This window comes from Agelaius phoeniceus, chromosome 12 (assembly GCF_051311805.1).
Source record: "Agelaius phoeniceus isolate bAgePho1 chromosome 12, bAgePho1.hap1, whole genome shotgun sequence".
NCBI classification, from domain to species: Eukaryota; Metazoa; Chordata; class Aves; order Passeriformes; family Icteridae; genus Agelaius; species Agelaius phoeniceus.
In genome coordinates, this window is record NC_135276.1 from 14,772,621 (window position 1) to 14,785,501 (window position 12,881).

General features: G+C 53.8%; 1 protein-coding gene across 1 annotated transcript; it reads left to right on the plus strand.

The window, feature by feature from the left end:
* The first annotated feature begins 5,580 nt into the window (after window positions 1-5,580).
* On the plus strand, window positions 5,581-11,925 carry CALB2 (calbindin 2). The gene is made up of 11 exons (XM_054640770.2): window positions 5,581-5,738; window positions 8,816-8,892; window positions 9,081-9,170; window positions 9,270-9,350; window positions 10,186-10,242; window positions 10,347-10,424; window positions 10,538-10,593; window positions 10,799-10,838; window positions 10,959-11,012; window positions 11,239-11,310; window positions 11,536-11,925. The coding sequence occupies exons 1-11, from the start codon at window positions 5,648-5,650 to the stop codon at window positions 11,650-11,652; spliced, it is 813 nt and encodes a 270-aa protein (XP_054496745.1). The 5' UTR covers window positions 5,581-5,647; the 3' UTR covers window positions 11,653-11,925.
* The last annotated feature ends 956 nt before the right edge of the window (window positions 11,926-12,881 follow it).

Here is a 12,881-nt window from a genome sequence, read left to right on the forward strand (position 1 = left end):
GGGGGAACATTCACCAGAATGGTGCATTATTCATTGTTCCTCAAAGGTCAAGCTGAGCTGTGGATGCAGCTGGATGTGAAACAGTGACAGTAATTATTAGATAACCTTTTTCCCTTCATTTATCTTGTAGTTCTCTATAAAGCCCATCGCTGTCATAGCTAAATGTTTTTAGTTGACTCAGTGGTCTGAACTGAAGACACCCAACCACTCATGGAGAGCTCCCAACCTGCCTTCCTAAATTTAGCTGACCAGTTGTTTACCATTGACACTTGCCCTCTGTCACAGCCTTCAGCCTTCCATGACATTTCTTCCATTTTTTTCCAGATGGGTACTTGCTTGAAGCCTTTCATGCTGCAATTACTGGTGTCAGCTGCAGTATTCATGGTGCAGATGTTGCCACCAGGAGGAACAGTTGTGCTGTGAATGTTTTCCATTAAATGGTAGCACTTCAGGTGTAGGGGAGCTCTTGGGGTGGCCCCCTTGCTCCTCCTGGGAAATGTTACCTGTGGTCAGCCCTGAGAAATACCTGCCCAGCCTGGTCTGGAGGATTTGTGGAAGGGAAGGATTCATTGCTTGTGCTTTTCTGGCAGACTCACTTGTTCAGCAGCTCCTGGCACTTGGAAGAGCCCTCAAAGACAGCAGCTCTTCCCATTTTGTGGGTCTGACTGTCAGGACAGTCTCTGGGACCAGTTCTGGTGATGATCTGCAAAGGGAGAGAGGCTCCAGCTCCATCTTTCACAATACTGTTCCCTTTCCAGATCAAGCAGGAGTGAAGTGCTTGTCAAGGGGGGCAGCACAAGCAGGGAAATATGAAAAGTGGCAGATGTGCAGAGCAAGAAGGAGCCACTTCTACCTGCTCCCTTTTCAGACTTGTCCCAGTATGAGCTTGTTACAGGGCAGGGAGAGAGCAGATAATTTCCCCTGCCTAGAAAATGGTGCTTCACATTCATCTAATTAATACTTGGTAAATACAAAGTCTCTCAAGTGGGAGTGGAAGGCAGCTGTGCAGTGTGCTGTAGCTAGCAGCAGCCAGAGTAGCTAAGGCTGGGATTTCAGCAAACTCCATTAATTAATCAGAGTCAGGCTGGGCTGGGATGTGAAGGGAGGCATCCAAAAAAACCTGCTGTTGTGCTGGTACTTCTCAGGCAGGGTTTGAGATGATGAGGAGCTTGGCAGCAGCATCTGTTTTCAGCAGGCCAGGTCTGCTCCTCTCTCCAGCTGCACCGGAGGCAGATACCGTGCTCTTGTGTCTGAATACAGCTGAAATGCAACTTAAAATTGAATCTGAAAATCACCCTACAGCTAAATCTTCAGCAAATTATGTCTGTTAAAAAAAAAAATCTAAATTGCATCTGAGTCCTTAAATAGTTTGGGGCTCTTCTTTCAGCTGGCCAGAGTTGGCTTGGATGGCCCAAATTTTGTACATACAGTCTGATTTTTGTACCTGTCCATGATAAAAGGAAGATGCCCTGGGCACTTGGGGAAGGATCTTATTAATTTGCAGGTGAGAGGGGAAATACAAAACAGAGTGAGCTCATCTGGCTTTTTAATACAATTTCTTTTACTGCTGATGAATTCCAAAAGTCTGAAATACAGTGATACAAGATGGGAAAGACATGTGGGGAAGGAACTGTGAGGGAATAAAACCTGCTGTGATCCTGAAAATTGTGCTTTTGTTTGCTGTGCCAATGCCACTGGTTAGAAAGAAAGGAGGTGCTTAACTGCTCCCCCTACATCCAACCCCCAGGCTGGAGGATAACCCTGGGAAAAGACACAGAACCACATCCCTGGGGGACCAGAACTCAAGCACAGGATAAGCAGGACCAACATTTGACCAGCACTTGGCACAGGTATTTCTTACTGATCTCACTAGGCTGACAAGCTTATGGAAAAAATACCAAGAACCAAAGTACCTCGACTTAACTTCTGAGCAGCTGGGAAGTGCAGTGGGCTGTGGTAATGCCAGAGCAGCAAGTCCTCTATGCTGGAGGCAGGACACAGTTCCCTTCATGCTCTGCCTTTTGTGTAGTGCTTTTGGTGGTTTCTGGCAACATCCATGGCTGAAATGACAACCTCAGCTTTCTTCATTCCTGTACTCTGTGCCACTTCCCTGCTTCTGAAAGTCCAGGCAATTGTGGTCATGGGGATAAGCTGAAAGAAGCATGAAAAGCTAAGACACCTGGCAAGGGGTAAAAGAGCCCCAAATGACATGATGATCCTCACTGTCTCAGTGCTGTGGCTGGCAGTGAGCCCAGGTGCTGCCTGATTAGGGAATGCCACCAGCACGGGCTGTCCCATGTGGCTGTACCCATGGCAAAGGGACACGTGGAACACCTGTGTCAGAGCAGGGCAGAGCTGGCACAGCTCCTCCTTTACTCACTCACAGCCATGGACTCATGAGCCAATCTGTCTCATCCTCTGTGCCAGCCTTTTCTTTTTCCTTGCTCATCAGTCCAGAGAAAACTTTCCAGATCACAGGGTCCTGCTGTTTCCAGTCCCCTGGAGTAGACAGAAGTGTTATATTGATGCCTTCATGTGAGATTCACATAAAAGTGTGAGGCCAAAAGGAGAAACCTCTGCCACAGCCCTTGGCTGGACCATATCATGAGTGTTTAAGTAGAGATCTCTGCTATTATCTGAGAAACAACCCTGTGACCCAAAAAATCGGATGGGGTGATTCATCCTGTTTCCTTTGCAAGCCTCGGTTTCCCACTCCTTTTTTTTTTTCACATGAGGTTTGCCTTTTGCATTCTTTCCTATTTAGAAGTAAATCAGAAAGCTTTTAAAAACCTGGGCTGTCTCAGCTCAGCAGCGAGTGTGTGCCTTGCCTTCAAGTTATCAAATTTCCCTTAGATGTTTCTCTTTATTGAAAAGCTGCAGTTGAATTAAGGGGATTCTGCTACAGTGGTGTGTTGTTTGGGTTTTTTTCCAAAAGCTTTAAGTCTTCACTGCAAGGACTTCATTTGCAGGAAAGAACTAAACTCTCCCCTGCTGTGCTGAATGTGCAGAGCAGGGGGGAGTGATGTGGGTCATGGCAGTGGGTTGATCTCAGAGCGTTGCTGAATTAAGTCCTGGCTCTGTAAGCAGCATGATGGCCTGTTCTTTCCAAAATCTGATGGCATGTTCAGATTGAATCATAGACTGTCCTGAGCTGGACCCACAAGGAACATCAAGTCCAAGTCCTGGCACTGCACAGGACATCCTAAGAATCCCATCATGTGTTGATATGATGGATCCCATCATCCCTGAGAGCGTTGTCCAAATGCTTCCTAAACTCTGTCAGGGTTGGTGCTGTGACTACTGTGACCCTCTCCCTGGGTGAAGAACCTTTTCCTGATATCCAGCCTAGGTGGTGGGACAGGGGTGAAGGCTGGAGGAAACCATCCAGCCTTTTCTCCTGCAGAAGGAACATCCCAGTGCCTGGACACCCATGTGGGAGGTGGCTTCAAACAGCATCACAACCACCCCTTGCTTTCCTTTCCTTTCCTGAAGCATAGCCCTCTCTAAAAGTCTTTCTCAATCTTAGCAAATCCCTTCCTACAGCAATGAGCCCCTCTTGCACTGCCAGCTGCTTCAGACAGGCATCTTGGGGAAGCATTTCCCCAGAGAAGGGAGGGATTACACCTGGAGCCCAAATATTGCTCCCAGGCCCCACCTTGGAGCAACCTTGGCTCTTTGTTAGCAGAGAGGTGGGTGCCATGGAGCAACATGAATGGTGGTGACCCAGAGCCATCCCTGTGCTGGGCTGGAGCTCTGCTCCCTGTGGAGCAGATGATGGACCAGTGTTGGTCCCTGTGCCCATTCTCTCCCCTGCCTGGCACAACTGGGACACATCCCTAAGCCCAGCCCTGCAGAAGCAGTGAATGTCTCCTCTCAGCCCCTGGGAAAAATCTGCTCTGGAGGATGTGGGACAGTAAAGCAATGGGCTCTGCTGGGGAAAATTCTGCTGCAATAATGGAAAAAAGAGGCTTTTTTTTTTTTGACTAATCTCTGTGCCAAACCACAGGAAATGCGAATGGAATACTCAGGACACCCTTCAGTGTCCCATGTGTGCCTCAAGGCTGCGTTTTGCAGCAGGGAGGAGGAGAAGGCCATCGCACTGCTCAGTGTCCCAGTGTGGCTTTCCTCATGGGATGCTGGCACAGCATCTCTTCCCCTCTGTGTCCTGCCCTGCCTCAGCTTCCCACAGCATTAGAGCCAGGTGTGGCTCCATCTCCACTGCAATGAGCTCCTCCAGACTCCTGCCATTTGGAGGGAGCACCTCAGCCTCCCTGTTTTCCAGCCAAAAGCCAAAAATGAGAGGCAGCAGCACGGGGCAGGATGGGCAGTGCCCCGAATAACTCCCAGCAGCTGCCTGCTGCCGACTGCATCCCCGCTCTGCGCACATCTGAACTTCCCTGATGCCTTCTCATCTTTAATTAAGCACTTCCATCAGCTCAGCCTTCTTGCTGGATCTGATTTTTTTTTTCCCCCTGTAGCCATGGCAACGCTTCCCCTGGGCAGGCTGCGCTGGAGCCAGTGACAAACCCCATGTGTGGCTGTTTTGTTTGGGCCTGGAAACTTCCCTGCCGTTTGGGAAAACTTGGGAAAAGAAAATCCTGCAACGAGCTGGTGAGCGGCAAGGGGAGCCAGGGTGAGAAATGTGTTTTGGGCTGAGCATCCCTTCTATCCCACAAGGAGCCCTGCTCCAGCAGGGATGGCAGAGCCTTGATCTCAGGATTCCTTGTTTTTCCCCCCAAAAGATGGCTGCAGTGTCCATGTTTCGTGTGGGTGCACTCCAGCCATGGGTGCAAGTGACAGCCCTGCTGTGGCCATTGCATGGTCCCATAGTGGTGGTGACACAGGGACTGCCATTGCTCCGCTCCTCCTGCCAGGACCAGCAAATCATGATCCACGAAGCTGCTATGAGGCAGAGGGACAATGACACAGATGTGGTGACACAGGGCATGGACGTGGTGATTGGGGTCGGACTCGGTGGCACAGGAAGGGATGCAAGGACTTGAGGAAGGAATGGAGCAACAGGCAGGAGGAGGGCAGAGTGACAGGGCAGTTAGGTGTCAGGAAAGGGGTGACATTAAGCAGGGTGAATGATGTGGGACAGGGGTAAGTGGCACAGGGCAGGGATAGGTGACACAGTGCAGAAGCAGATGTCATGGGACAGCGGTAGGTGACAGCGTAGGGCTAGGTGACAAGGCAGGGACAAGTGTCAGGGCAGGGGCTGCTGACTCCAGTGCCCAGTGCTGCTCCCAGTGTCCCAGTATCCTGGTGTCTCGGTATCCCAGTGTCCTGGTATTCCGGTGTCCTAATGTCCTGGTATTCCGGTGTCCTAATGTCCTGGTATCTCGGTATCCTGTTGTTCCAATGTTCTTGTATCCCGATGTTCTGGTGTCTTGATATCTCGATATCCCGCTGTCCCGCTGTCCGTGTGTCCCGCTGTCCGTGTGTCCCGCTGTCCCGCTGTCCGTGTGTCCCGCTGTCCGTGTGTCCCGCTGTCCGTGTGTCCCGCTGCCCCCCGTGCCCGGCCGGTGTCCCGGGCGGCGGCGCCCTCTGGCGGCGGCGGGCGGCGCGGCGGCGGCGGGTATAAAAGGCGGCTGCGGGCGGCGGCGGGATCGGGAGCGGCGGGATCGGGAGCGGGATCGGGAGCGGGATGGCCGGCCCGCAGCAGGCCCCGCACCTCCACCTGGCCGAGCTCACCGCCTCCCAGTTCCTCGACATCTGGCGGCACTTCGACGCGGACGGTCAGTCCCGGGGCGCGCGGGACACTTCGCTCCTCAAAAAACCGGCGGGGAGGGCAGCGGGCTGAGCATCCCTGGGGGAGCGGGGCTGAAGGGGGGGTGGTGAAGAGTCCCTGGACACCCTGGAGGAGAGGATAGAGCCTCCACCGCCGCAGCCCGGGGCTAACGGTGAGCCCCCGGGGTGATGGAGAGCCCCCGGGATGCAGAGACTCCAGGATGGAGAGTCTCCGGGGTGATGGAGAGTCTCCGCGGCGCAGCCCCGTCGGTTGAAGCTCCAGGGTCGGGGATGCAATCGATCCCCCAGGACCCCCCCGTCGGGAAAGGACGGGGAGCCCCAGAACTGGACCCCACTGGGAGCCTTCAGCCCATGGGACGCTGAGCCCGGGATATCCCGGTTCTCCTTGACACGTCCCCCGGGTGCCTTGAGAGCTGGGATTCGCTCGGGGCTGGTGTCACCTCTGGGTGCTGTTCTGGGCGTTTTGCCCTTCCCGGTGTGCCCAGTATCCACCCTCGGTCCCCTCCGTCTCCCTGCCTTGGCAGTGCCCCACACTTGGTACCTGGAAGGAGTGGGGCAGTGTGGCCACCAGATTGGCCCCAGGGCCACCCCCTTGCCAGGAGTGACAGAGCGGGTGTTCCACGCCTGGAGCAGGCTGAGGAACGGTCCCTCCACGTCTGGAGTGCTTGGTCTCTGCCTGCCTGCTCCCCAGCCTCCCCAAACCTCTCCCCAGGGATGCTGGCAAAAACCGTGTCCACTATGGGGATGCCACCTTCCCACGGAGTCACATCTGGGCAGGACATCCCGTTTCTACCACTGTCAGCCCCAAAACGGGGGGGAAATGCAAAAAAGCAGCATTGTTTTGTGGGAAAATAGTTTCTTCTAGCGCTACGGTGCCGTGAAGGAGGCTCAGCCTGCTGGGAACAGCAGCCCAGGGGAAAGCTCCTGCCCTTCACTAAGTCTCCTGCTCCTGCAGGGAGGTTTGGGGACCAAAAACCTCCTGGGAACTGCGTCATGTAACCTCCCCAGCTGCACTGCTGGAACTGGAGGTTAGCTTGCTCCTGGCTGCATTTTGGGGTCCCCCCCTGCAGCCTCACAGCATCGGGGACACAGACACAGGTCCCTGTCACTGCTGGCACTGGAGCAGCCACCAAGGGGCTGGGAAGGTGGCACTCCGGTGGGAGTGGGCAGCTCCCAGTGTGGGTGTCCAGCTGCCTCCCTGCAGTGTGTCCCACTGTGCCCTTGGATGTGCTCTGTCATCTCCAAAACACCGCGGCAGGCACGGCTCCAGCTTGGCCCACGGCCCCCAGGCAGGGCAAGGCTGCAGCACGGCAGGTGCTCAGGAAAGGAGGGACTCAGGCATCGGGAAAGAAGGTGGCCTTGACAAGGACAATGCTCAGCTGCACCAGGCAGGAGCTCCAACAGCCCTGGCTGCTTCCCTGTGCCAATGGAGGGACCTGGGGTTCATTCCGCACTGCATGGGACTACTTCATCCAAGCTCATCCCTGCATTTAAACCCCTTCAGTGTGGCTTCCACGCTTTGAGCCACCTCCCCTCAAGGCTTGTCATGCCCCAGAGATGTCCCCTCGGATGTCTTTGATGTCCTCACTTTACCAGCCACAGCTGCCCCAAGGCTCCGAGGTGGAGCTGCCTGGACTGGCTGCGGCTCTCTGGAGGGGATTTTCCATGACACTCCACATCCCGCTGCTCTGCGGACATGGATCAGACCTGTCCAAGCTGCTGCTTGGAGGAAGCCGAGCTACTGGCCACAGCTTTTCTTGGCCTTATTCTTTTTTCCCAGCTCAAAACTCCTGTTGATTTTTCTTTTTTCCCCAACTGAATTCAAAGCCACTCAGGGTTCTCCTGCACCCACAAAAGCAAAGCCCCTGGGAAACGCAGTGGGAAGCCAAAGTACCTCAGTGGGTCACACCAGCACCCCAATATCACCCAAGCCCCTCATCCCCTCCTGGGAAGGATGCTGCTCATCCATGGGGATGTGGTCACCAAAGAGGAAGGTACCCTGGGATCTCCCCAGTGCTTTGAGCTGGGATGTGGATGGGCTATTCCCAGCTGCTGTGTTGCAGTGGGGAGCAGAGGCTGCTGGGGAGCCTGCAGGTGATAACGCCAAAGGTGGCGCAGAGCAGGGAGATGTGGTCCAAGCCTCCAGAAGCTGAAATGCAGAGCAATCCTGGGGGAAATATTCACAAGCAAGAGCCCTGGCTATCCCTCAGCCAGGCACCTCAGGGGAAAGGGCAACATCCCTCTGCTGTGTCCAGATGTTCTTGGAAGGGAGGATTTCTGGCAGGGAGGTGACACCTTGCCTGACGGCACCATGGAGCCAGTGTCTTCACTGCTGTCTCCAGCTGTGATGTGACCCTGCTGCTTCCAGGCACAGCAGCCACCCCCCAAAGCCACCAAGGGCCAACACTGTGGGAGCCAAGTGTGGCTGAGCCCTGGCTGAGCCATCCAGCCATCGAGCATCCCCCAGGCAGGGCAGGGCTATGGATACCCCGGGTTCCCAGGGAGCCACATCTCAGCACAGATACTGGCACTGAGAGGTGTGAGGTACACAGGACAGGGATCTTTTTGAGTTCCTGGCCATGCTGGAGATTGGCAGTGGGGTCAGCCCTTCCTGGAGCTGATCCTGTACCCAGGATGGGGGGATGCTGTGCTGGGTGCCTTGCCTCTGCTCCCCATTTGCCCCTGTGGCCCCCACAGGGGGTTGAGAGGAGACATTCCTGCCTGGGAGATGCTTGCACAGGATGGGGTGCCTTTATTTAAGGCATCTGATTGAAGCATCAGATACAGAAAATGCAGCAAAGACCAAGATGAACAAAGTCCCCTGTGCCCCACAAATGAGTGCAAGTGACAAGTCCAGCACTGTGTGTCACCTGGGCAAATTTGGGCATCACCAGTAGTGTAACACCCAGCATCAACATTGGCTGGCATTTCCTTGCTGCCACAGTTGCCTTGGAGCCATGTCCTGGTGCAGAGAACAAGTGCCCTGTCCCCTGGGAGCATCTGTCCCTCTCCTCCTGTGCTCTGACACTGTGAAAGTCCTACTGCATTTTTTTTCCTCCCACAGGAAATGGCTACATTGAAGGTAAAGAGCTGGAAAATTTCTTCCAGGAGCTGGAAAGTGCAAGAAAGGGAGCGGGTGTGGTAAGAGCATCTTCTGGTTTTGCTCCCTCCTTCCCCTGTTCCCTTGTGCCCAAAGACTCACACTCATGTGAGCCCCACCTCCTTTGGGCACTCATGAGTGGGACTGGGACTCCTCTGGGAAGAAAGCAGGAGAAGATCAGCACAGGGAATGGGGGAAATGCTCCCATTCCCTCTCTCCTTGCTGGCAGGACTCAAAGAAGGACAATTTGGGTGACAAGATGAAGGAGTTTATGCACAAATATGACAAAAATGCAGATGGCAAAATTGAGATGGCAGAGGTGAGTGGTGCTGGACCTGACAAACCCCAGGTTGTTCATGCTCCACCCCCATGCTCATGTTTCCCCTCCACCATTCCACCATGCCTGTGTTTCCCACAGCTGGCCCAGATCCTGCCCACAGAGGAGAATTTTCTGCTGTGTTTCCGCCAGCATGTGGGCTCCAGTTCAGAGTTCATGGAGGTGAGTGGGACAGGCTGTACTGGGGGATCCCCAGGGAATTCAATCCAGCTCCACCAAGGGAAAACAACTGGGAGCTTGAACTGCCCAAACCTCCCCTGGTCTCCCCGAAGCTCTTGGCAATAACTCAGCACTGAGAGGCAGTACTGGTTTAGGGAAAAGCAGGAGTGTGGTGAGTTTTCCCAGTTCTCAGCACCCCTTGGATACTTCTCAAGGCAGCTGGGTGCCTCATCCCAGCCTCCAGGCCAGGTGAGCTGCAAGAATCTGGGGCTTTTTTGTAAACTTCCCCTCATGCTTGCTCTTAAGTGCCTAAGGGATGTGCCAAAGCCAACGCTGTTCTAGGCCACCCCACAACCTCACTGTGCCCTTGCATGGGGTGAATCTACACAGGTGGAAGAGAAATTGCAGATGGGAAATAAAACATAGCTGGGAGTGGAAAGGAATGTGCAGCATCCTGGAGAGGAAGGAGCTTGTACATGGAAACTGAATCCTGGGTGGAGGGGAAGGCTGAAAGAGGAGCACCTTGTGATATGGTGGGGGGGGAAGGGTAAGCGGACACTATTGTTTAATTGGGGGATATAATTAAATATTATTAAATATTAAAGCCTGCTCTTGCATACTGACATGATGATAAAGGTGCTTGAACTCTTGGTGTGGGCTGAACAAAAGCATCTTGCCCCAAGGGAGAGCAGATGATGCCAGTGGGAGCTGTGAGACGGCCCCATCTCCTTTAGGGTGGTGGGGGACACCCTCAGCAGGGATTTATGGGGACACACACATGTCAGGGGGGAGTGGGGGACACGAGCCCCTGCAGAGGCTCATGGCAGTCCCTCCACAGGCTTGGCGCAGGTACGACACGGATCGCAGCGGCTACATCGAAGCCAACGAGCTCAAGGTGGGCTGTGGGCATAGGGTGGGCTGGGCTGGATCCCTGCCAGTGGGACATCCCTGCTGGGACAGCCAGGGATGGGGACAGCCAGCAAAACCCTCTCCTCCCAGGGCTTCTTGTCGGACCTGCTGAAGAAGGCAAACCGGCCCTACGATGAGCCCAAGCTGCAGGAGTACACACAGACCATTGTGAGTGGGACCTGGGGCACTGTGTCCCCACCAGGGGTGTCAGCACCCCAGCTGGGTGGCAGGCAGGGGAGGAGGAGGTGATGGGTGACAGGGTGCTGTTTGTATCCCCACAGCTGCGGATGTTTGACATGAATGGTGATGGGAAGCTGGGCCTCTCCGAGATGTCCCGGTAAGGTCACGGGCAGCAAGAAGGAAGAGCTGGGGAGGGAAAGACACCTGAAATGCTCATGTTTAGGAAGAGTCTGCTCCAGCTTCCAGGGAAAACTGTTTTCCTCTTGAATTTACTCATGTTTCTGAGCAAAATATCACTGGGATTTAAGAAAATGCCTTTTTCTGGCTGCTTCCCCCTCTTCCCTGCCATTCTTGTTTTTCAGACTTTTGCCTGTGCAAGAAAACTTTCTTCTGAAGTTTCAGGTAACATAATACCACTCCTACTGCTAATAATAACAACAAAAACGACCCATTCCCATTGATTGTACCTCCAACCCCTCTCTCATACCCTCCTACCTCTCTCATTCCCTTGTCACTTCCCAGGGAATGAAGCTGTCCTCAGATGAGTTCAATGCCATCTTTGCCTTCTACGACAAGGTAGGGAGCCAGCTCATGGGAAACTGCCCCAAATAAACATAACCTGGCAAAAAATAACCCCAAATCATATGGTTTTGGTTGGGGCAATCCCCTGCTCTGGTTTGGGTTGGGAGAACTGGGTTTACCTCTGGCTGTGCTGGGAGAGGGTCTGGGGATGCCCATGTCCAAGGGGGAATTGCAGGGCTTGTGTCCTTCCTGCTGTTGATGTCCCTCCCACGCTATCCAGGATGGAAATGGCTTCATTGATGAGAATGAGCTGGATGCACTTTTGAAAGACCTGTATGAGAAGAATAAGAAAGTAAGTGGGGGCAGAGCTTGGGTGCCACCCCCAGAGCCCCCCAGTTCCTTTTCCCATCTCCCAGCAGCATCTTTCCATGTCCATGTGGGACCAGGAGTGGTCTGAGTGGTGACCCTGAATCCTCATGGGAAGCTGCACTGGAACTGGGGGGAGTGTAATCTCAGCCTGGGGGTACTCCCCCAGGAGAAAGGGATGCCCATCCCCAGTGCCCCCCATGCCTTGCAGGAGATGAACATCCAGCAGCTCACCAACTACAGGAAGAGCATCATGAACCTCTCCGACGGGGGCAAGCTCTACCGCAAGGAACTGGAGATGGTGCTCTGCAATGAGCCCCCCATGTAGGACCCGCATATACACAGCCCACGCTCCTCCTCCCCAAAAACAAGCACAAAGGGGAGCCCCCATCACTGCAGAGCTCCCCCAGCATCTCTTGGGTTTGCTGTAGGTTGCTAAAATCCCATTTGGGGGGGAAAACTTTTTTTTTTCCCATCTGCCTGGTTTGTTTAATGATATAAATTTTTTTTTCTTTGCGGGGGTGTTGTTTTCATTCCTTTGGTCTCTTGAGTTTTTATCATTTACCAAAGAACAGTTTACTAATAAATTCAAGTACTGCTAGACTGAAGCCCCTATTTCTCTATCCCATGGTGGGCTGCTGGGTGACAGGGAGGAGGGGGATATCACACTCTGATCTCACAGAAGACGTGGCTGCTGGGTGGGATTTGGGAAAGCCCCTATGGAATGAGGATCATTGGAAAATCCCTGGGGAGCAGAGTGCAGGCAAGCTGGGTGGGGACACTGTACCTCCCATTTATCCCTCCCATTCACCTCTCCCACACCCTGCCAAAGCCTCTGGGACATCCCAAGGGTTGTTTCCCCCACTCCCAGTTTTGGAACCCAGTCCCAGGGTGAAAATGCTGGTGGAGTCCCCGTGCAACCTTTCCCATTCCTGCACTATCCAGTGCAGCCCAGCTGAGGCCTGTATGGCCCAGTATGGTGCAGGGCAGTCCCATCTGGATATGTGCAACCCAGTACAACCCTGTACAGCCCATTATGGCCCAGTAAAATCCCACACAGCTCAGTATGGCACAGAACAGCCCAGTATGGTACAGTGCAGTCCCATATGGCCCAGCACAGCCCCACATAGCCCAGCATGGCCCAGTACAGCCCTGTGTATCCCTCTGTGGGTCAATACATTTCTGTGTGGACCAGTACCACACCATACAGACCTGTGTGATGTTGTACAGTCCTGTGAAGCTAAGCACAGCCTAGTACAGACCTTTACAGTTCCACATGGCCCTGTACACCCCAGAATGGCACAGGGCAACCAAGTACATCCAATATAGCCTAGTTATGGCCTAGTACAGTCCTGTACAGCTCTATATGACCAAGTACAGCCCTGTATATCCCTGTAGAGTCCCACAGAGTGTGTTACAATCCTGTATAGCTCAAGACTATCCTATGTGGCCCAAGACTGCCCTGTGTAGACTTGTATGGCTCCATGTGGTGCAGTGCAGTCCTATACAGCTCAAGCACAGCGCTGTGTAGCCTAGTACAGTGCATTACCATACTGT

Coding starts and splice junctions, on each gene's coding strand:
- CALB2 (XM_054640770.2), top strand. CDS start 5,648: ATGGCCGGCCCGCAGCAGGCCCCGCACCTCCACCTGGCCGAGCTCACC. Junction 10,243..10,346: donor TCGAAGCCAACGAGCTCAAG/GTGGGCTGTGGG, acceptor CTCTCCTCCCAG/GGCTTCTTGTCGGACCTGCT. Junction 11,311..11,535: donor TGTATGAGAAGAATAAGAAA/GTAAGTGGGGGC, acceptor CATGCCTTGCAG/GAGATGAACATCCAGCAGCT.